This window comes from Eleutherodactylus coqui, chromosome 2 (assembly GCF_035609145.1).
Source record: "Eleutherodactylus coqui strain aEleCoq1 chromosome 2, aEleCoq1.hap1, whole genome shotgun sequence".
NCBI classification, from domain to species: domain Eukaryota; kingdom Metazoa; phylum Chordata; class Amphibia; order Anura; family Eleutherodactylidae; genus Eleutherodactylus; species Eleutherodactylus coqui.
In genome coordinates this window covers 261358248-261383507 of record NC_089838.1, presented here as the reverse complement: position 1 = coordinate 261383507, position 25260 = coordinate 261358248, and the positions used below count along the sequence as shown (strand labels likewise).

Here is a 25260-nt window from a genome sequence, read left to right as displayed (position 1 = left end):
TGTACATGTTCCTATAGATATGGTACAATTTGTTCTTCTTGTACATGTTCCTATAGATATGGTACAATGTGCCCTCCTTGTACATGTTCCTATAGATATGGTACAATGTGTTCTTGTACATGTTCCTATAGATATGGTACAATGTGTTCTTCTTGTACATGTTCCTATAGATATGGTACAATGTGTTCTTCTTGTACATGTTCCTATAGATATGGTACAATGTGTTCTCCTTGTACATGTTCCTATAGATATGGTACAATGTGCTCTCCTTGTACATGTTCCTATAGATATGGTACAATGTGCTCTCCTTGTACATGTTCCTATAGATATGGTACGATGTGCCCTCCTTGTACATGTTCCTATAGATATGGTACAATGTGCTCCTTGTACATGTTCCTATAGACATGGTACAATGTGTTCTCCTTCTACATGTTCCTATAGATATGGTACAATGTGTTCTCCCTGTACATGTTCCTATAGATATGGTACAATGTGTTCTCCTTGTACATGTTTCTATAGATATGGTACAATGTGTTCTCCTTCTACATGTTCCTAAAGATATGGTACAATGTGCTCTCCTTGTACATGTTCCTATAGATATGGTACAATGTGCCCTCCTTGTACATGTTCCTATAGATATGATACAATGTGTTCTCCTTGTACATGTTCCTATAGATATGGTACAATGTGGGCTCCTTGTACATGTTCCTATAGATATGGTACAATGTGTTCTCCTTGTACATGTTCCTATAGATATGGTACAATGTGCTCTCCTTGTACATGTTCCTATAGATATGGTACGATGTGCCCTCCTTGTACATGTTCCTATAGATATGGTACAATGTGCCCTCCTTGTACATGTTCCTATAGATATGGTACAATGTGCTCTCCTTGTACATGTTCCTATAGATATGGTACAATGTGTTCCCCTTGTACATGTTCCTATAGATATGGAACAATGTGTTCCCCTTGTACATGTTCCTATAGATATGGGACAATGTGCTCTCCTTGTACATGTTCCTATAGATATGGTACAATGTGCTCTCCTTGTACATGTTCCTATAGATATGGTACAATGTGCTCTCCTTGTACACGTTCCTATAGATATGGTACAATGTGCTCTCTTTGTACATGTTCCTATAGATATGGTACAATGTGCTCTCCTTGTATATGTTCCTATAGATATGGTACAATGTGCTCCCCTTTGTACATGTTCCTATAGATATGGTACAATGTGCTCTCCTTGTACATGTTCCTATAGATATGGTACAATGTGCTCTCCTTGTACATGTTCCTATAGATATGGTACAATGTGCCCTCCTTGTACATGTTCCTATAGATATGGTACAATGTGCCCTCCTTGTACATGTTCCGATAGATATGGTACAATGTGCCCTCCTTGTACATGTTCCGATAGATATGGTACAATGTGCCCTCCTTGTACATGTTCCGATAGATATGGTACAATGTGCCCTCCTTGTACATGTTCCGATAGATATGGTACAATGTGCCCTCCTTGTACATGTTCCTATAGATATGGTACAATGTGCCCTCCGTGTACATGTTCCTATAGATATGGTACAATGTGCCCTCCTTGTACATGTTCCTATAGATATGGTACAATGTCTTCTTCTTGTACATGTTCCTATAGATATGGTACAATGTGCCCTCCTTGTACATGTTCCTATAGACATGGTACAATGTCTTCTTCTTGTACATGTTCCTATAGATATGGTACAATGTGCTCTCCTTGTACATGTTCCTATAGATATGGTACAATGTGTTCTCCTTGTACATGTTCCTATAGGTATGGTACAATGTGTGCTCTCCTTGTACATGTTCCTATAGATATGGTACAATGTATTCTCCTTGTACATGTTCCTATAGATATGGTACAATGTATTCTCCTTGTACATGTTCCTATAGATATGGTACAATGTGTTCTCCTTGAACATGTTCCTATAGATATGGTACAATGTGTTCTCCTTGTACATGTTCCTATAGATATGGTACAATGTGCTCTCCTTGTACATGTTCCTATAGATATGGTACAATGTGTTCTCCTTGTACATGTTCCTATAGATATGGTACAATGTGCCCTCCTTGTACATGTTCCTATAGATATGGTAAAATGTGCCCTCCTTGTACATGTTCCTATAGATATGGTACAATGTGCTCTCCTTGTACATGTTCCTATAGATATGGTACAATGTGTTCTTCTTGTACATGTTCCTATAGATATGGTACAATGTGCCCTCCTTGTACATGTTCCTATAGATATGGTACAATGTGTTCTTGTACATGTTCCTATAGATATGGTACAATGTGTTCTTCTTGTACATGTTCCTATAGATATGGTACAATGTGTTCTCCTTGTACATGTTCCTATAGATATGGTACAATGTGCTCTCCTTGTACATGTTCCTATAGATATGGTACAATGTGCTCTCCTTGTACATGTTCCTATAGATATGGTACGATGTGCCCTCCTTGTACATGTTCCTATAGATATGGTACAATGTGCTCCTTGTACATGTTCCTATAGACATGGTACAATGTGTTCTCCTTCTACATGTTCCTATAGATATGGTACAATGTGTTCTCCCTGTACATGTTCCTATAGATATGGTACAATGTGTTCTCCTTGTACATGTTTCTATAGATATGGTACAATGTGTTCTCCCTGTACATGTTCCTATAGATATGGTACAATGTGTTCTCCCTGTACATGTTCCTATAGATATGGTACAATGTGTTCTCCTTGTACATGTTTCTATAGATATGGTACAATGTGCTCTCCTTTTACATGTTCCTATACATATGGTACAATGTGCTCTCCTTGCACATGTTCCTATAGATATGGTACAATGTGTTCTCCTTGTACCATATCTATAGGAACATGTATAATGTGTTCCCCTTGTACATGTTCCTATAGACATGGTACAATGTGCTCTCCTTGCACATGTTCCTATAGATATGGTACAATGTGTTCTCCTTGTACCATATGTATAGGAACATGTATAATGTGTTCCCCTTGTACATGTTCCTATAGACATGGTACAATGTGCTCTCCTTGTACATGTTCCTATAGACATGGTACAATGTGCTCTCCTTGTACATGTTCCTATAGATATGTTACAATGTGGGCTCCTTGTACATGTTCCTATATATATATGGTATAATGTGTTCTTGTAGATTTCATGAATTTGCTCATATTGGTAGAATTACTCTTGTCTGCTACAGGACTAGAATATGTAACTTACTGCTCATAACCTATTTACAACCAGCATTCTCTCCACTTAATCACATAAGGGAGTTTTTACCTTTGTTTGCACATTGACGTCACATTCAGCTTCTAAGAGAACTCTGACACAGTCTAAGTGTCCACCTTCTGTAGCAAGATGTAAGGCAGTCAGTCCTTCCTGTTAATCAATACAGTAATAAGTCAAGTTATCAGAGGAGTTCACAAAGTCCCCCAAGTTTTAAACTTAAATGGATATATTAGACAAGATGCATGCAATGTATCCGTAGCGTAGCAATCTGACAGCAGGCTGCCACTACTGGCACACTATCTATAGACTGATACATTTTACTACACTAGGTTAATTTACTTCTAGGGGCATCATGTAGATGTTGTGACCTCCACTTTTCACAGTGTTTTTTCTCTTTAACTGAGCTTTTAACAAACGTATAAATCAATAGACGAGGAAAATATAAGAAAATCTGTAATATATCTTATCTATGTAATATGTCTTATCAGAGAAAAATGCCTATTTCTCCACGTATCATGCACCTTTCCTCCTTGTCCACATTCATATATCGTTAACTTAATTAGAATTGAGGGAAATCAAAATACTAACGACCACCAGTCTGTCAGTGATTTACATGCTTCGCCCCTGATCACATGAGGGTGACATCATCAAAGGTCCTTCTTGCTGAGTGAGTTACATGCTCTGCCCCATATCACATGGGTGACATCATCACAGGTCCTGTAGGCACACAGCTGCTGTCTGGCTAGGTGTTCATTAGTATTCCATAGCAACTGAGGCCCCAGGGGTTTGTAGGGGATGCATGATTCACTCACTCAGGATGAAGGATCTGTGATGACATCACCGTCATGTGATCAGGGGCGGAGCATGTAACTCACTCATTCCGGATGAAGCACCTGTGATGATGTCACTGTCATGTGATCAGGGGCAGAGCATGTAAATCATTCACTCCGTATGAAGGACCTATGATGACCAATGTCCACGGGTTGATTTTATTTATTGAACCTGTGTGGGTCTTCTGCACAGGAGATCCGCAGCGCTAGCCGCCCATAGAGAAGCATTGGGCATCCATACTTCATTTAGGTCCTGCAGATTTGATTTTAAATGATTTGTGGATGCCACGCACGGATAAATCACAGCATGCTTCATTTTACTGTGGATTTGGCTCAATTTATCTCTATGGGAGCTTATGATGTGCAGTGCCTCTGCAAATACATATGAATGCATTTGCGGATCTGCTGCGATTTGAAGGTTAGGAGCAATTAGGGAGGAGGGAAAAAAGGCTAGGAGGTGGGGAAAAGGCTGGGAGGTGCAGTTGTGGATTTTTTTCCATGCAGATGATCCACAGTGCATCCACGCGGGAGAAAAATCTACAATGCGCGATCTCCCGCAAGGAAAAAAAGAATCCATTTTAGGATGACCTGCAGTGCACCCGCTGTGGAAACCCACATGAAATATCCACGCGTGCCGTGGACATGAGGCCTAAGAGTAAGTTCATACACGGCAGATTTCTGTGACTCTTGACTGCAATGAGACCTGCAGCTATCCATGCACATGCTGCAGGAACAACCACATTCAGATGTATGAAATGTATTTTCAGTCAGGAATTTCGGCAAAAAATCTGCTTTGCATGAACATACCCTAAAGATTTACATCCCGCCAGGTCATGCATGCAAGAGGTTTCTTTTACATGAGCACTAGCAGCCTACCAAACCTTACCTTTATGTACAGTCCTGAAAAGCAGTTTTCACCTACCTCGTTTTTCTCATTCAGCTCTACTCCAATCTCAACAACTTTCTGTAAAACTTCCGTATGGCCATTCTTTGCTGCCAAGTGCAGAGCTGTGTTGTCCTCCTGAAATATAATGAAATCTTAGGGTGTGTTCACACATTGGCGATTTATGTCAATCAAATTACTAACGGACACATGTCTGTAAGTATGTGAGTGAGTGATTCTCATGCTTCTACTCCCTGATAATGTCATAGCCCCACCCCTGATGCCATCATAGCCCCGTCCCCTGCCCCATATTAGCTCCACTCTCTGGCGCCGTTATGGGTCATAACACACTGAGAATACAACTAAGCCGTTATTATGTCAGACACAATTCAGCAGTCTCGACAGAAGACACTGACCTACCATCACCACAGAGATCCGGTGGGCTGAAGGACCTGTGGTGATGTCACTGCCATGGGAGGAGCTATTCTGGAGTTTGGTAGCACTGTATACTGGATAAGCCTACAGAAAGTACCAGGACCTGTGATGATGTCACAGTCTTGTGATCACCTGTGTGGGTGGAGTCAGGGATCACATGACCAGGGGCTCATCACTGTATCCAAGAGCTATGTGTCATGTGTGCAGTCAGCATAAATGTAGTGCATGTCATACACCACAGCTGTGTCTGTGACGCCCATGTCATGTGGCAGAGTTGAGTTTGTAGCATGCGCATGTGCTGTGGCACAGCTGTGTCTGTCATGCGCATATAATATAGCAGAGCTATGTTTGTACCATGCACATGTCATGCCTGTCAGGTGCATGTCACATACCAAAGCTACGTCTGGCATGTTATGTAGCAGAGCTGTGTCTGTCAGGCGCATAGCATGTAGCACAGCTGTGTGTGTGACGTGCATGTAGCAAACACTGGTACTATAATTTCCTAATAATTACTAGTAATAAAATATAAATCGCCCCACAAACAAATCCTTTTTTCGTAATGCCTTTTTTTTTTTTTAGTTTTTTTGGGACCATGGCATGTGAAAATACCAGTACAAAATGCAGGCATCAAACACTCCACAGAAGCTCAGCATGGAGTTATCCAGGTCCCCAGAAAATAATGGAAATGGGTAGGTGCACGGAAAGGGACAGAACTTTTCCTTCTATCGGTCAAAAAAAGCACAGGTACGATTATCGCTGGGACGGCCTTGCAGGCATCAGTCGCCCGACAGATCATCCCATGTAAAGGCACCCTTACAAGCAGTGTATCTGCAGATTTCCTTGTAAGAAACACCAGTGTCCACACCTCACAATGGAGACTAATCCCTGTACTCTGCGTCACTGCGGATCATTTGTACCGAACATCTTTTATAGTGTATTATGAGAGATGAGAGTAAAGACGATCTCCATAACACAATGATAGAAATCAATAGTAACAAGATGCTTGTAATGCTGTCTGATGAGTCAATGTTTGGCTTCGTACGGCAGGGATACCTTGTCCTTTAGGCTATGCTGGCAGCCGGAACCTATCAGGAAATCCACCACCTCCAACTTTCCATGTTCAGCCGCCAAGTGAAGTGCCGTCCGGCCGAGCTGGGAGAGAACGAAGAGAGATAATCAACAGGTATTGTCAACATGATCGCTAAAGAATGAAGGAACCTTATTGGACTAGTGCAATGCAAAAGTAAGCTTGTCACAACAACCAATAAGAATCCAGCTTTCCATTTATAGAGTCCCTTTTGAATATGAAAGGAGCAATCTGATTGGTTGGTATGGACAACTACTCAACTTTTCTGTGTACTAATTTTGATAAGTCTCTCTCAAATTGCTTTGAGGAGTGAAAGAAAGTTTTAAATAATAGTCATTGCTTAAGAAAAGAAAAATAACCGGTATCTTATTTCATCTTCTAAACTGTAGGAACCCTCGACCGTTTACACAAGACGCTTACAGCTTTTCCGAGAAAAAACTCTGTGGTATACGCAACGGTTTACTGAAACACTGCCCATCAAAGGGAGCTCATTGTAACCGGGGGCCTGACCTCCTGAAGCTGCGCCACCCTGCTCGCTGGTGCTCCTAGTGGTCGGATCCAAAGTCTCAACCTAAGTGCTCTTTCACACGGGCGTATTTTTCATCCGTATTGTGTGAGCCAAAACCAGGAGCAGAACTTACAGAGAGAAAGTAGAATGGAAAGATTTGCATTTCTTCCATATTTTGGACCCGCTCCTGGTTTTGGCTCACAAAATACAGATGAAAAATACGCCCATGTGAAAGAGCCTTTATGTTGGATTCACATGACCGTATTTGCGTGCAATTGACAGAGAATAGAACAGATTGATTTCAATGGGTTTATTCACACGCGCATTTTGCTGGTGCAAAAAAAAAAAAATACACATCATGTTCTGTTTTCCTGTGCATTTGTGCTGGAAACGAGAACATTTTGAACTCGGTAAACTTATTGGCCATTTCAATGGCCGAGAGAATCGGTGATTTTTTTGCGTGCACAAAAAGCGTAGTAAAAAAACATCAGGAAAACCATGTGTACAAGATGACCCCAAATTAAAAAAAAAGCCATAGACAGATCATTTAAAAAGCCACAAAAACTGCTTGTAAAGACATTTTTTATATTAGGTTTCAATGCAGTTATTGGAGCTCAAGCCAAATGGATTCAGAAGCAATGGGAAATATGAAAGGCAGTCGCAATACTTCTCTATTCTGCTGGATCCACTTCCGGCTTTGGCACAAGCTGCATTAAAAACTAACAAAAAAAAAACCCCGCAAAAAATATGGAATTTATTCACATGAGCGATTTTTCTCTTGCAGCAAAGCTATGAGATTGAGGAACGAAATTGTATTTTTTAAATCACTGCGTGTCCTATTTTTGGGTGACTTCTCACAAGGAGTTGCCCATTATTTCCTATGAGACCTTTAAAGAAAAAAAAACATCGAACTCCCATGCATTGCAAGTGCACTGGACCTTCTAATAGCCGGCACTGTGGAGCCTGTAAGACTATCGATGTCACTCAGTCAACCAGAACCCTATTCTGCACTGATGAAGATAAAGAACCTGAAACAGCGGCCTTAGGGCTTATTCACAGGCGCATATATCAGCCGCCGTTTTCAAGGACGGTCGATATACACTACTATCTGAGCTGTCTATCCCCTTCCCTGCCCCTCGCCAGCTCTCTGCCTCTCTCCTCCCCTCTGGCTGTTTGCAATGGGAGGGGCTGAGCTAAACTCCGCCCCTCAATGCCCCTTGTCCGCAGCCAGCAATGGGAGGGGCAGAGCCGGCAAGGGGGAGGTAAGGAGATAGACAGCTCAGATGGTAGCGTATATCGGCCGGCCGTGAAAACGGCGGCCGATATACGCTACTGTGAATAAGCCCTTAAATGGCTGTCTTTTCCTTATCGAGAACACTCTGGTTTGGCTTATATCCCAAGTCGTTTTCCAAGGCCCATTTAAAGGTCTTACAGGGTACTTACCTTACAACCAGTAATACTATAATTTTCCTTCTTCCAATTTGCACACCTAGACCTTTAAGACATTCCTCCCACATAATAAATATAATCTGGCCTACAATCTGCTAGGTTTAAGACTCCTTCACAGTGGCGAGTGTGATATTGGCCCGTGATTTACAGACGGATATCGCCCTCGCCATCCAAGTGAAAGCCCCGTTGATGCGAGGCGTTTCCATGTGAAAACAACCTCGCATCACTGCGGGAATAAAGGGAATCCCCGCCAGTGCTGTGACAGCTGCGGCAGAGGATCACGGAGTTCTCCCATTGCTTTTAATGGGGCTGGCGTCTCTGCTGCCTACCCTATTGAAAGCAATGGGCGATATCGCAGAAAGATAGGACATGCTGCAATGTGTTTCCCACATCGTAGTGCCATGCAGGAAAATATCACAAATATGAATGAACCCATTCAAAAGATTGGGCTTCATATTTGTGTGTCTCGCAATGCATAAATCTTGCGCAATTTTCACACCAGTGTGAAGGTGCCCTTAGTCATGCAGGCATAGTTTCTGTCCGTGTGCTGTCCATGCACTTCACAGACCGCACACAGACCCAGTATAACCTTTAGACACAAGTGATTCATCACAAAGGCCAATGGTACGTGTGATAAATAACTAAATAAATAAATCGCTGCATATCCTATTCTCATCTGTATCATGGAGATGCAATGTGCACTGTCCGATGCGAATTACATGATTCATGGGTGCAACTAGCACTTGACGATTCGAAATAAAAAGCCTTAAAAGGGGGAAATACATTTTATCAAAACCTTGCCGAGCCCGCAACATAATAACAGAATACATACTAACCCATAAATGTGCTCATGTATGGGGTGGCTGGTGTGTATGTCCTCTAACCCTGCACTCTTCATATTCCTTTCTCCCTATGGTGTGTGTAACAGAGGATCCTGATGTATGATTGTTGCTACTACTGTAGGTAGCTGCACACTGTTGGTATAGTGAGACCCCTTCAATACTGTGTTCTACATTACTGATATGTATATGGCATTTGCTTATTACTAGAGATGAGCGAGCGTAGTCGGTTCGGGTGTTTTTGAACTGGAGCACCGCCTTTTCCGAGTAACTCACTAGTCGGACGAAAAGATTCAGGGGGCGCCGGGGGGCAGCGGAGTAGTGAGTTACTCGGAAAAAGCGGTGCTTGAGTTCAAAAACACCCGAACCGAGTAGATTCGCTCATCTCTACTTATTACCATTTTTCCATATTGGATTAGCTGAGCGTTTTGATTATGCTATTTTCTAACGCCATTTTAGTTCTTTGTTCAATAAAACGAATGAAAAAAAAATTGTAATAAAAAATGAAATCAATAACCATATTATTAATACATTCCCACCCTTCTCTACTCACCAGTTGTTGCCATTTTGCTAGCACCCAGTCCCTGCTGAACGTCACTTCCGGGAGGGGCGTGATGACATGACACTAGGTCACGTGAGCAACGCAACCATTCATTGGCTGGAGGGAGCTGGTGATTGGCTGCAGTGGTCACATGGCCCTTTTGTCGGGTACATCACTACCAACTCCCTGCAGCAAGAAGTGAAGGCAGCGGGAATCTGGTGCCAGCGAAACATTAGCGATGCGGGGAGCAGGGAAAGGCGAGTATGTATTCTGTTATTGTACTATAGCGGGCTCAGCAAGGTTTTGATGCAATGATAACCCCTAAAAGAGCATGGCCTATGCTTGTGACTGAGCCCTTCTGGTTTAGCATAGATCCATGGAGCAGATACTCTATGACCCCCATGCCTGGCGTGAAGAAGGTTTGAGCAAGGAACACTCTTCATTTGCTTTCATATATTTAGATGATAGGTAGGAAGAGTCTCGTCTGGATGGACGGTTGCACTTATAAAGCGGAGATACAATTCTGCTGATACCAACTTTTTATGTGCACACAACCTTCATGATTCGCTGGAGTGAGCAATATTACCATCTTTATAATCCTACATAGTCTTGTACAACCCAACAATGCCCGACCTTGAGGTGAAGAGAGCTGTCAGAGTGCCCCTGGCATCACAGATCAGTGACTACTATTACGACAGGTTGAAACGAGAAGTTCAAAGATTGCCTGCGGTTTACCAACATCAATCAGCCTTTACACTAATTATACTAAATATTACATTAAATTCTGAACATTCCTATAATGATATCAGATCTTCAAAGTGAGCTCTGCTTTTCAGCTTTATTCCCCATGGCCAAAGTAACATGTTTTTCTATTAGATACATTTAGGGTGCATTCACACGGGTGAATTCTGTCCGATATAGACGGAACCTGCATGTGAAAATAACACATTGTTTTCAATGTTGCCATGCAATGCAATTTTTACCACTGAAAGTACTTGAAGCACTTGCAATTTTTTTCCCGTGAGTGATAGTCGCTAGTACATAGATGTGATGTGTTTTTTTTGTATCGCGCTCACACCCAGAATCACAAGTTTAATGGCCAATGTGAATGCCCCTTCTCTTAGATGAGATGATTTTACATTGCTGTGCAGAGAAGGGAAATCTATAGACACTTTGACAAACAGAAACGTTTCTTATTTGTCCTGACAGATGTCTAGATTACTGATCAGTGATTCAACACTATGTAAAATGTAGTGCGTAGGAAACCACCACAAGAATAGTCAAAAGTGACATGCTAACAATTATTAACCCTTATTTAAACAGTGCCCACACAACATGGCAGTCCTGTACACAAACTAATGATGCACATCCATACCAGTCATAATCCATTTCCCCATCTCAATCCCACTGAAGTCTACTTTGAAGGGCAGCCAATTGGCATACCGGCAAACCAGTGGACAAAAAAACCCAAAAATGAATATTCCCGAAGGAACAGAGAGAGTTTACAGTCTCCACGCCTCTGGGTGAAATCAATCCCAGGGTCTGAAGCTGCCCGCTGGTGGTATATTAAATGCCAATATCACTAGGCTTTTAAATCAGTCTTGCGATTATTATCTCTGGTCAGTATTCTTCTGGTCTTGTAAGATCACCGATTCTCTTGCAGGAAAATATGCCAGACTTTCAGTACTTCTGGACTATCAGAAGCCAAATGGAAAGTTTCACTGTACTTCAGAAGAAATACATGAAAGTTGGGAGAGTGCAAAGTGGATAAGGATGAGACGGCATACCCTATTCAGCAAATAAAACAAGTACTGGTCTAGGTTCACCTTTGCAACCATTTTTTATTGCCCCGATGCTTTAAGATGAAATTTAAGCTCAAACATTAACCCCTTGAACACAGCAGTTTCTATACATCGAGTTTATAAGGAACCATGTTAAACATTTCAGGAAAATGTTCTGAAGTCACACAGATTTCTTATTAGGCGCTGTTCACATCTATTTATTGGTGGCAAGTAATTCTGACACTGGTAGGTGACGAGCCTCCAGCATTGGAGCATATAAGAGCAGCAAGCTCATTATCAGACTTACCTGCTACCAATAGATAGGACACTTTGACTCTCTATGCTGCTAGTCATCAGGGCAGTCACAATAAAGAATGACATATGGGCCATTTACACGGGATGATTATCGCTCAAAATTCACAGAGATCGCTCACTTTTCGTTCACATGTTTTTAAGCTGACTTTTAGGAACTAGTGCATCCTGCTATTAGTTATCACGCCAGTTAGAATTATCTACTAAGCTCTAGTCTATTCAGCCAGATGTCAGGGCATGAAGAATGACCAATGGCCCATTTACACAGAACGATTGTCGCTCAAAATTCACTCAAGAAACGAGCAAAATTAAGCGATAATTGTTACGTGTAAACGTAAGGCGATCGTGCACCTTTCGTGTCTGTTTGTCGTTGAGTTTCAGCTTGCATAAAAATAGTCACTAGTTCGCTCGCTTGTCATTAGGTTTAAACAGCGGTTGTTCAAACAACTCAAGGGGCGGTGTGTGATTGCCCAGCTAAACAAAATGATTCATTCAAAAGCCAATCCACATACTGCCACAGTAGACAATGGCTTCCACTTCACACTAATTAAAAAACGCCCACGTAGAGATTCTTTCAAAAGCCAATTAACATACTCGCACAATACCAACGTTTTTCTTCGCATATACATACACACCCGCCTGAGCAAACAATCGTCCACTTATCTTTACATGTAAATATTACCAAACGACCCAGCCAAGGAGGGAAGTGGCAAAGATTTCATACTATTGTCTTTACGTACAACGCTCATTGTTTGAAAGCAAAAACGTCGTTAAGTGGTTCGTTCGTTGAAACGCCAATCGTTGCGTGTAGATGGGCTATTACTAAGCTTTGGCGTATCCTGCCAGCTAATAGAACAGATAGCACTATATTCTCTATCTAGCTTTAGACTCCTGATGAAAGAGTATTTATCCGCATCTTAGCAACGTGTTGAGTTTTATGTAATACGCTGGAATCTATTTGTGGGTGCTATGCACACTCAGCATCTATTTTGGCTGGCACTTACTTTGGTTTTCCACTGAGGATTTAGACCAAGTGTGTGGATACATGGTGGTATTCTGATTTTCTCATAACATGTTGGAACCCATTTGTGACTGTTATGCACAGTCTGTATCCATTTTTGGCTGACACTCAGTTTGGTTTTCCACTGATGATTAAGAAGTAAATCCATAGACACTAAGTATACTATACGTGGGCTATGCTAAATCTGGCTAGTAAATCAGATCACCCACCATAGGTAGAGTCTTTGACATAATATTGGAACCCATTTGTGAGCCTCATGCCAAGTTAGTATCCATTGGGCTGCCACTCACTTTGGGTCTACATGGAGGATAAGAGGGCCCATAGATATATGGTTATACTTTGCGAGGTGGGTCATGCTACATCGTTACTCAGTCTGACTAGCAACTTACCCACCATAGGTATCTACCAAGAATCTAGAGCAGTGGTGACGAACCTATGGCACGCGTGCCAGAGGCAGCACGCAGAGCCCTTCCTGCTGGCACGCAGAGCCATCGGCCACTCACCACTAGTGAGTACCTGGAGGGGCCGCGGCTCCCCGGCAGCAGGAGACGGAGCGCCGGCGGCAGCAGTGGCAGGAACGCTGGAGGGAGCGTCGCCGGTAGCAGGAGACGGAGCGCCGGAGGCATGAGCACAGCCACTGCCAGCGGAGTCTGTAGAGAGCGGCGGTAGCAGCAGCTGGAGAGCAGGACACAGAGGGACTTCAGCACAGACTGTGGGGCCGCTGGGGGATGTGTCACTGGTACGCGGGGGGCCGCTGGGGGGGGTGTCGCTGGTACGTGCGCGCGGGGGGGCACGCTGAGGGGGTGTGACTGGTACACGGGGAGCCGCTGGTGGGGTGTCGCTGGTACGTGGGGAGCCGCTGGAGGGGTGTCGCTGGTACGCGGGGGGGTGCCGCTGGTATGCAGGGGGCCGTCGTTGGTATGTGGGGGGGGGGTGCTGGTACGCGGGGGGCCGCTGGGGGGGTGTCACTGGTAGCGGGGGGCCGCTGGGGGGGGTGTCACTGGTAGCGGGGGGGCCGCTGGGGGGAGTGTCACTAGTACGCGCGGGGCCGCTGTGGGGTGTCACTAGTACACGGGGGGCCGCTGTGGGGTGTTACTAGTACGCGGGGGAGGAGTGTAATGGAAATATTTTTATGGCTATTTTGTAGCCAATAATCCTTGATTCTATATGTATATACATATCTGAACAGGCTTTACTATATCAACTAGGCCCCACATTTTAAGAAATTAACCCCAGACCTGTTCTACATGTTTATTATGTGTAAGTAAGAGAATGGCTTTGATGTTTGTTATAACACCAATCAGTCTGTCTTTGTGGAGCCTGCCATATACATATCTATTGTCTGGGAGGTAGACATTGTCTGACTAGATCTTATCACTCTATAGAAACTGGTCAATTCCAGAGTTTGATAACATCTTGGTTTGCAAAGCTTGGAGAGTATGGCCTATGACTCAGCAAGTTATACTAGTATAAAGGACAGGAGAGGGTCTAAGGAGTAGTAGCTTTTGGAATGGAGAAGTAGTAGCTTTTGGAATCTAGGAGGAGAAGCTCTTGGACTCTCTGATGGAAGGATGAGAAGCTCTGGGTAGTCCAGACGCTTTAGAGACAGAATGAGGATGTCATCTGTTGAACCCCTAGAAGTGAGGGAACCTTTGGTGATGGTAATATGTGATCTGTAATGTTTTAGGTAATAATGTAACTTGCTAACTTTATACTTTGTGATGTGACATCTGCAACCGTTATGTTTTGTATATGGCTATTATCACTTGTATATAGACATTATCCTTTGTATATAGATCCAATAGTTTACAAACGTAGGACAATTATTCACCACTATGCTCGATTATCATTTGGTTTTAATAAATTCTTATTGGTAAACCTTTTATAGTGTCTTACTCTCTCTCTTTAAAGCGTAATCTGAACTAAGTCTTGCTCCTTGCAGCAATACAAGGGGGGGGGGGGGTGTCACTACTACGCGGGGGGCTGCTGTGGGGTGCCACTAGTACGCGCGCGGGGGGGGGCGCTGTAGGGTGTCACTATTATACTGGGGTGGTGTAAGTATTATCGCTGGGGTTGGTGGGGGGGGGGGGTCACTATTACCGCTACGGTATGTTTACAAGTGGTGGAAATGGGCCAGGCTGTTTCAAAATAGACAATGTGCAGATTTTGACTGCTTTCTGGATGCAGAAATACTGCAGAATTTTCCGCTGAGGACATTCTGCAGTATTTCAGCATCCAAAAAGCAGTCCAAATCCGCACCCTGTCTATTTTGAAATAGCGCTGTCCTCTTTTAGAACGACGGGGGTAAAATCATACGTGGTGATAAGCCCCGCCCCCCGACGTGTTGGCACTTTGCTATAAATAAGTGGGTTTTGGGTTGCAATTTGGGCACTCGGTCTCTAAAAGATTCGCCATCACTGATCTAGAGGAATCTAGTAAAGTGGCGTTTGGAAGATACAAAATTTGATACTCTAAAAGTACTCGGGTGCGCTGTGGGTGAGCGGGGGGTTGCAGCGGGGAGTGGGGGGGAGAGGGAGAGAGAGAGGGCTCCCCCCTGTTCCCCGCTGCTACCCCCCGCTCCCCTCTGCAACCTCCCGCCCCACAGCGCACCCGAGTACTTTTCACCCGAGTAGTGAAGTACTCGAAAATTGCGGTGCTCGATTGCGAAATCGCCCCTACCGAGTACGTTCGCTCATCTCTAGTCATAATAGATTTTCTTCTACCTTTCCACCTGAATTGATTCAGATGGTACCCCTGAGGCGACACCATTTCTGGTGACTGCCTTTCTCTGAAGGGGCCTCTCCTAAGTGTAGCATCATCTTTGTGCTAAAGAATCCCTGTTTTAAGGAGATAACGGGCCGAGTCCATATTTGGGCTCCCCTCTCGTCAATGTTGTATCTTTATCTGGTACTAATTGCCAAATTGCTCTAGTTTTAATCAAAGTGTTATTTTTTAAGGCTATTCTGTGAAGAGCCCTGGTCAGAGGAGCACATGTTTCTCACACTGGTCCACAGAAAGCATGACATGCTGACTAAAGTTATCAAGATCCCTATCGCAACCTGAACAATAACTACCTTGATCTAACAGTGACATAAAATGCAAAGTAGATGTACTCAGTGGATCTAACATTTCGCTGTTGTTCGCCTGCTCACAAGAACCTACAGTCATATATCCACAATATGGCTGAGTTATATGCTATCCATAATGACATAATGTGGCTCTAGTCACTCACACCATGACCTGGTCGTGTGACAACCGGATGTATATTTTTTAGAAGTAGGCACTGAAGGCTGTCTATTCTTTTAATGGTGAGGTGTAAATTCTATTTTTTTGTGAGTCATATTTCCAATTATACTTTTGAGATGAAGAAAGGATGGGGGGTGCTGAAGTTTACACGCCTCAACCTTTTGTCCTTAACATAGATAAGCTACCACTAAAAGCATTTGGTAAGGGCTTAAGGTCCTTTTACCAGAAAAAAGTCCCAACGATAATTATGGCTCCTGTGCTTTTACACAGCAGTGATAATTGTTCAGTAAAATTGTGATCCTCCGATCCTTGTTGCATGCCCGTCGGAGGATCAGCAAATGTTTCCCATTTATTTCAATGGGAAACAGCACATTGCACGGCATGCAATGTGTTTGACTGTGAATAGGCGACGAATTCCAGGGGGTGCAGAAAAAATTAGACATGCAGAGTTTTTTTTTTTAATCTCGTCGCTGTAAGGGGACGAAAAAAATGGCCAAAAGAATGAAGTTCATATTCACGTGAGATTTGCGCTCATGTGAATGTAGCCTTAAGGCCCATTTAGACACAACAGTTATCACTCAAAATTCGCTCAAAAGCCACCTTTTGAGCAATAATCGTTGCGTGTAAATGGGCTCATCTTTCACTTTTCTGCCGAAGGATGGATTTCAGTTTGGCTTGAAATTCGTCTTTCAGCAGAACAGTTAGTAAAATGGCTGTGCTCTGTCCAGGGACCGCTGATTACATTGTCTCAGTTGTTCTTAGCTGTTAGGCCCACTGGCAGAGCAAAGAGAATTTATTCAGAGAACTGCGGGCGGTCCTCTGAATAAATACAGCTCCTAATGGCTCACATGCTACTAATTGGTACTAATAGGCATTAGTACCAATTAGTAGATTATGCAAAATGATCGCTCAAAGGCCATCTTTTGGGTGATCATCTTTATGTCTAAATCCACCTTTACTCTCCCATCTCCCCATTGATAACACATCAATGCTCGGCTTTATGCAGAGGTAGGGAGTAATAGAGCTTTAGGCTGTTCCATTTACCTTATCTTTCTTATCTAGCTTGATGTCTTCCAGATCCTCCATAATAAACTCCATGACTTTGATGTGACCTCTCTGTGCTGCACATTGGAGCAGGTTCAGGCCATTCTGAAAATTCAACACATAAAATGAATACTACAAAAGTTGCCACAACACAAACCTTTCAGTCTGCAACAATAAAAGTTCAAAGCTGACCGTAGACATGCCGGCAGATAATTGTCAGCCAAAGGCTGTTCCAGGTGTTGTCCGTTGTCAGTCATCTGATGGGTGTGACCAATCTGTTCAAATATTGATTTTCCACATTGGCTTTTTCAGGTGACAAGTTACTTATAATCTGAAGCTTATGACATAAATGACGGATATAACAGACCCCCCACACGTTTCATGTTGGTCCTACCTGTACATCAGACCAAAAAGCATTGTCTCAAGACTCACATCAACCTGATGTTTGGTTTCATTCTCATGTTTAGGGTGCATTCAGACGACCGTATATCGACTGGGTTTTCACGCCCAGCCGATATACGGTGTCTCTCTCTGCAGGGGGAGAAGGCTGGAAGCAGTGCTCTAAGCTCTCGCCCCCTCTCCACCCCCTGCACTATTTTCAATGAGGAGAGGTGGGGTGGGGGCGGAGCTAATTCCTGGGATTTAGCCCCACCCCTGCTCCGCCTCCTCTCCTTGCAAATAGTGCAGAGGGGCGGAGAGGGGGTGGAGAGGAGGCAGAGAGGGGGCGGGAGCTCCGAGCACTGCTCCTGGCTCTTCCAGCCTGCTCCCCCTGCATAGAGAGACTCCGTATATCGGCTGGGCGTGAAAACCCAGCTGATATACAGTCGTCTGAATGCACCCTTATGGCCATTTTAAAAACGCTATGAACACATTTAGGGGATTTTTTTGTTACTTCAATGCATGCATTATTGGCTGAAAAAATGTTTGCAATAGCTTTACTAAATCTTTTGCAGCTTCTATGCATCACAGTATATAGCAATATGTAGAAAGTGGTTCACTATCAGTTTTGTTGCGGATCAGTGCCAAAATCCTCAGCATACTTTGCACTGAGGATCTGCAGCAGATTTCGCGCCTTCAATTGAAAGAGTGAAATCGGCTGTGAATCTGCATCTTATCCGCACTAGTTTTTGCTGTATATGTTCCGCAGATTTCATCCTTTCAATTCAAGGGGTGAAGCACGCTGTGGATTAGCGGCCAATTCCGCAGCAAAATCCGCACTATTACTGCAGATTCTTTTTTGCTGAGGAATGTGCTGCGTATTTTCCACTGAGGAAAATCAACACCAATTCCTCTACATGTGAGCACACCCTAAGGCCCAATGCTCACGGATGGATTATCGCTGTGGAGCTCGCCGCCAGACTCCCATCTCGAATTCCGCAGCAATGTCCGTCCATAGACATGCTGTGTTAAAAGATTTTCCCCTCCCTAAGAGCGGAAATCAACTGCGATTGAGTGAATACTGCGGAAGTATTGCGAGAATCCCATCATAGCCCGACAGGTGAGTATAAGGTCTCTGGGGGGAGCGCCCGGCCTGATTCTGCTGTGAGATTTCGCAGTAGGAATCCGACCCGGCCATGGGCATGAGGCCTAAAAGTTAATTCAGGATTGGAGATAGAGGCTGGAGACTGATCCGTCAGATGACCTCAGTGACAGATCTGCTAGTGAACAACTTTCTGCAGGTTGTTAATGTATACTGTGATGTATATGACACTTATTGATTAATGATACGAAAATACTGAACCTCACCTTGTTTTCACAGCTGATTTTGGCTCCAGCATTGACAAGAACCTGAAGAACCTTAAGATGTCCGAACCATGCTCCCAGAAGTAATGCATTCATTCCAAACTTGAGACCAGAAAAAAAAGAAAACAGATTAGAAATCATATGACCTAGAATGGTATTGTTCAGGTTTAACCCCTTAACAACATGCCCTATTTCGGGCTTAAGGACGCAACGATTTTTGGCGGATTATCATCTCCGTTTTTTAAAAGCCATAACATTTTTACTTTTCCATCGACGCAGCCGTATAAGGGCTTGTTTTTTGCGTGGCGAGCTGTAGTTTTTGATGGTGCCATTTTTGGGTACATAAACTGTAATGTAAAACTTTTATTATTTTTTTTATGATAACAGAGAGAGAAAATGCATCAATTCTGCCATAGATTTTCTGGGTATTTTTTTACAGCGTTAATCATGCAGCATAAATGACACACTACATTTTTTCTGCGGGTCGGTACGGTTACAACGATACCAAAATCCTTACATTTTTTTTTAGGTTTTTCCACTTTTTTGCAATAAAAACGCTTTTTTTGAAAATCTTTTTTTTTTCTATATCACTGCATTCAAAGTCCTGTAACTTTTTTACTTTTCTATGTACGGAGCTCTGTGAGGGCTTATTTTTTGCAAGACGAGCTGTAGTTTTTATTGGTACCATTTTGGGGAATATACGGCTTTTTTGATCACTTTTATTGCATTTTTTGGGAAGCAAAATGCTAAAAATTAGCATTTTGCCTCTGTTTTTTAGCGTTTTTTTTTACACTTTTTGCCGTACAAAATAAAAAGCATGTTCACCTTTTTGTACACGTCGTTACAGACGCATCAATACCAAATATGTGTCATTTTAATTTTTTTTTACCTTTTTTTACGCTAATAATAGAAAAGGCACAAAAAAAGGTTTTTTTTTACATTTTTCTTTTTTTTACATTTTTCTTTTCTTTTTTTTACACAACTTGAGTCTCTCTGAGGGACTTACAACACTGTGCTGATGATCGCTGTGATAAGGCATGTGCCTTATCGCTTATACAGCGATCATAGGCATTGGCACTACAGGTCGCCAGTGTCAGACGTCCTGTTGCCATGGCGACAGGCCGGGCTCTCAGCCGGCTGGAGACACAGAGGGAGCGCGCTTCCTCTGTGAACTCTTTCCCTGCCGCGATCTACTTAGATCGCGGCAGGGAAGGGGTTAACAGCGGGGGGCGGATCTCCGCTATAACTGACAGCCGGCTCCCGCTGCGGAATAGATCATTACTGATCTCGCACTATCTCTATGACGCAAGGGTACGTCATTTTGCGGGAAGTATCACCCTGCCATGACGTACCCTTACGTCATAGGGCGGGAAGGGGTTAACATGAGTAATTAATGCTTGCCTATTTTAAAAAGATTAAAATAGACAAATCGTGGGTCCTGATGGCATACACCCCTGGGTTCTAAGGGAATTGAGTAATGTGATACACAGACCCTTGTTTCTTCTATTCATGGACTCTACAGTGATGGGATCTGTTCCACTGGATTAACGCATAGCAAATGTGTTTCCAATATTGAAAAAGCATTCAAAAAGTGAACCTGGAAACTGCAGGCCGGTAAGTCTTACTTGTGGGAAAAATGTGTGATGAGCTTCTAAGAGATGCTATCCTGCACTACCTCAAGGAAAATAGCTGTATAACTGCATATCAGTATGTGTTTATGAGAGATCACTCCTGTCAAACCAATCTGATTAGCTTCTACAAGGAGGTAAGTTCTAGACTGGACTCGGGAGAGTCACTGGATCTTGTGTTTCTTGACTTTTCCCAAGTATTTTTATACTGTGCCGCATAAAAGGTTGGTATAAAAAATTAGAATGCTTGGTCTGGGCGAGAACGTGTGTAAGTGGGTAAGCAACTGGCTCAGTGATAGAAAGTAGAGGGGGGTTGTTAACGGTACATACTCTGATTGGGTCACCATTACTAGTGGGCTACCAGAGAGGTTATCAAAATTGGGGTTATTTAGTTTAGCAAAAGAAGACAGCTGAGAGGCGACCTGATAGTCAGGAAAAAAATCCCCCTAAAATGAGGAAATTTGACTTCTACCTCATTGGGGTTTTTTGCCTTCCTCTGGATCAACATTGTGGTAAATAAGGCTGAGCTAAATATGTCTTTTTCATCCTTACACACTGTTACTATGGCTGCCATGTGCACCCACACACACACAATATACTATAAAAGAATTACCTAACAGAAGCAGTATGATAAAAGTGCAGCAATATGTTTGTTTGGCACGGGTTTGGAAGAGATCAGATATCAGCAGATCCAATGGAAGAAGAATGGGGAATAGCCTAACCTATGCATCTGCAACCTCTCTATGTTTTCAGACATATGTAGTCAGTGACTTAATTGTACAACCACACGTATTTTATTACACTTTGCTTACATTCAATTATTTTACGGTTCTTCATATTGTTCATGTTATAATAATTAAATTATTTATTCTGGAACAGCCATTTTTGGGCCTTAAAGGGTTTTTCCTTAGGATAGGTCATCAATAATTGATCATCTTGCATTCGCCATTTGCAAGTCCAGGCGATCAGCTGTTCAAGTGCCCACTGTCAGTGTCAAAACAAGCAGACAGCCCCGACCGACCCTGCGTAGTAGCTGGCGCTCTTAATTGCAGGCCACAGCTTTCATTCAAAATCAATGAGAGCTGCAGTTGTGTTTAACATCACAGATCACTAGACAGGGGTCGGAGCTATTTGCTTCCACTCTATCGATAGGTCATCAAAAGAAATAGCCCAGAAAACCCCTTTAATGGTCAAACAATTTTTTTCAACTTGTCATAGTCACAGTTGCAGAGCCATAACTTTTCCTATTTTTCCATCAACATAGCCGTATGTTTTCTACAAGACAATTTGTATTTTTTAATGGCATCATTTTGAGGCACATATAACTGATTCATTAAATTTTGTTAACTTTTTTGGAGGAATAGAAAAAAAAAGCAATTCCACCTATTCTTTAATTCTAAGGCCTTAGTCAGACAAGCGTTTTTAGCCGCGATTTGCGCATGCGCATGCGTACGGCGATTTTATAAAACCATTGCTTTGCAATGGTATCGGACACATGAGTGCTTTTTATGCGCTCGTCCGATAAATTATAGAACAGAAATTCTCTTCTCTATATGCGCTCAATGGGGCCGGCGGCAGCAGCGCCGATCCCATTGAGAACATATAGAAGACAAATCATTCTTCTCTGCCACAGCTGTAACAGCTGTGACAGAGAAGAACGATGTTTGCCCATTGAATTCAATGGAGCCGGCAATACAGCCGCTCCATTGAAAGCAATGGGCTGCCGGCGTGCGCGGGGTGAATTGTCGGGAAGGGCTTAAATATATAAGCCCTTCCCTGCAATTCATCCTAAAATGTGTTAAAATAAAAAAAAATTGTATACTCACCTTTCCGCTGCAGCCGGAGTCCAGCCGCGGCCGCTGTCAGTTCTCCTGAACTGCTTCTCGGCACTATTCAGCCGGCGGGGCTTTAAAATCCCCGCCTGCTGAATGATCTGCCTCTGATTGGTCATAGCCCTGACCAATCAGAGGCAGGTTTCACTCACACACCCATTCATGAATGGGTGAGTGACTGCTGCCTCTCAGCGCTGAGCCAATCAGGGGCAGGTCTGACTCACATCCATTCATGAATTCATGAATGGGTGTGAGTGAGACATGCCTCTGATTGGCTCAGCGCTGAGCCAATCAGGGGGCAGGTCTGACTCACACCCCCTTCACACCCACTGCAGGACGGCCGCGCGGAGCTCCGGCTGCCGGGAGAAGGTGAGTATATATATATTTTTTATTTTTACACATTTTAGGATGAATTGCAGGGAAGGGCTTATATATTTAAGCCCTTCCCGACAATTCATCCCGGGCTCGCCCACAGCGCATTGCTTTAAATGGAGCCAGCTCTATTGCCGTCTCCATTGAATGCAATGCGCTGGACAGCTCCGGCCCGTTTCTAATGAAACGCGGCTAGGAGCAGATTTTCGGGCGATTTGCGGGCGACTTGCGCGCACCGGTCACGCGATTTGCGGATGCGCATCCGTCATGCGATCCGCAAATCGCGTGAAAAAACGCCCGTGTGACTAAGGCCTGAATCTACAAAAGTTCACTATGCAGCATAAACAAGAAGAAACGTTTTATTCTGGCCCAACATGCTTATTGAGATACCAATGTTATATATATATATATAAAATATCTTTTTATGTTCTACAACTTTTGTACAATAAAACTTATTTTTGTTAAATTTACTTTTCCTGTCACCACATTAAAAAAGCCACAAAAATTTTATTCTTCCATTGACAAAGCTGTATGAGGAATTTTTTACAGGATGACACATAACTTTCATTGGTATCAAATTGAGGTACACACAACTTTTTAATTGCTTGCTATTCTGTTTTTTTGGGGAAGTGAGATAAACAAAAAACACTAATTCCGGCACATTGCTTTTTTAGCGCTTGTTTCTTTTGTTTTTAGATTTTAAAATGCAAGATAAAGAAAGTGTTCATTTTACACTTAATGACGTCCTCGGCTGCCACGACAACCCACTGACACACTGACAGGGGAAAACTACTTAGGTGCCGCAGTTGCTATTGACTACGGCATCTAAGGGATTAAACGGCTTCTGTAAAGAACACATATTTGCAGTCACTAAGGGTTTCAATTTTTTTGTCCAGTTCTGACACCAATGACATATCAATCAGTAAAGTATCCATTTAGTTTACCAGACAAGCCAAATACATACACAGTCTTCCTCATCCACAGGAACATCATGCTCCAACAGCAGCTTCACCGCTTGGTCATGTCCAGCACCAGCTGCCCAGTGTAGGGCTGTCCTCTCTACCTGAAACAGAAGTTAAAAATACAGAGTCCATGATAAAGTATCTGTGAGGCCTGGAGATGGAAGGCTCCAAATACCTGGTGTCAAAGTGAGGAAACTGATCTATTCGTACTCCACCTTTCCAATAAGGATACAGAATTTCAGATAATTTAAACAAATGTGAATTCACACAGGTTAAATTTGATGTGGATTTCACTTGCAAATCTGCACGAATAACATCTGCTGTGGATTACATTACAAGACAGGAGGATGAGAATTTACAAATCTGATTCACAGGCTGCAGACATTTTCTATGCAGAAAAATAAACGTGTTGTGCATTTTCATGATGCACAACACGGATTTTCACAGCGGATTTCACCACTTTCAATGTAGCAAGGGTAAAATCTGAAGTATATTGCGCTACAAATAAAAACCTGCTGACATATATATATATATATATATACATATATATACCAACCAAACAAATCACAAATGAAATGTTAGTTGTATTGCCCTTCAACCTGCATTTTTCACACCCTATAAGAAAAGCAATGGCTAGTGTTGATCGAAAGACGTCATGAATGTTTTCATACTTTCCCAATAGAATTGGGGGAAGGTTCTTTAACCCCTTTACGACCAAGGACGTACCGGTACATCCTGTGGCCGCGGGGTATGTATGAAAAGAGGTTGCGATGCAGCCTCTCTTCATACAGTGCGGGCATCAGCTGTTTATAACAGCTGACACCTGCGGGCAATAGCCGCGAGCGGCTGCGCGGCCCATAGCGGCTATTAACCATTTAAATGCCGCTGTCAATTCTGACAGCGGCATGCACGGCCCCCCCACGGTGAGATCGGGGGAGCCGTGCAGATGTCATGGCAGCCGGGTCCTAATGAAAGGCCCCAGGGCTGCCTTAACAGACTGCCTATCAAGCCATCCACACAGGGTGGCTTGATAGACTGCCTGTCAAAAAGTAGTATGACGTAATGCTATGGCATTACGTCATACTGCAGGAGCGATCAAAGCATCGCATCTTAAAGTCCCCCAGGGGGACTTCAAAGTAATGTAAAAAAAAAATCAAGAAAGTTTTTTTTAATTGAAAAAAAAAAAGTTGTAAAAGTTTAAATCACCCCCCCTTTGCCATATCTATTATTAAAAAATCTAAATAATAAATTAAAAATATGTATTTGGTATCGCCTCGTCCGTAAAAGTCCGAACTATCAAAGTAGCGCATTATTTTTCCCGCACGATGAACGTCGTCCGAAAAAATAAATAAAGAACACCAGAAATGCACTTTTTTAGTTTCCCTGTCTCCCAGAAAAAACGCAATAAAAAGCGATCAAAAAGTCGTATGTATTCCAAAATGGTACTATCTGAAACTACAGGACATCCCGCAAAA

General features: G+C 42.9%; 1 protein-coding gene across 2 annotated transcripts in view; it reads right to left on the bottom strand.

Annotated features, from left to right (window-relative positions):
- Positions 1–25260, bottom strand: part of ANKDD1A (ankyrin repeat and death domain containing 1A) — an 84672-nt gene that overhangs the window by 33058 nt on the left and 26354 nt on the right. For both annotated transcript variants that reach the window (XM_066592887.1, XM_066592888.1), the window contains 6 exons: positions 23788–23886; positions 18995–19093; positions 17249–17353; positions 6474–6572; positions 5025–5123; positions 3324–3422 (listed from right to left, as the gene is read on the bottom strand). In XM_066592887.1, the coding sequence (XP_066448984.1) occupies positions 3324–3422; positions 5025–5123; positions 6474–6572; positions 17249–17353; positions 18995–19093; positions 23788–23886 (600 nt within the window). The remainder of the gene's footprint in view (positions 1–3323; positions 3423–5024; positions 5124–6473; positions 6573–17248; positions 17354–18994; positions 19094–23787; positions 23887–25260) is intronic.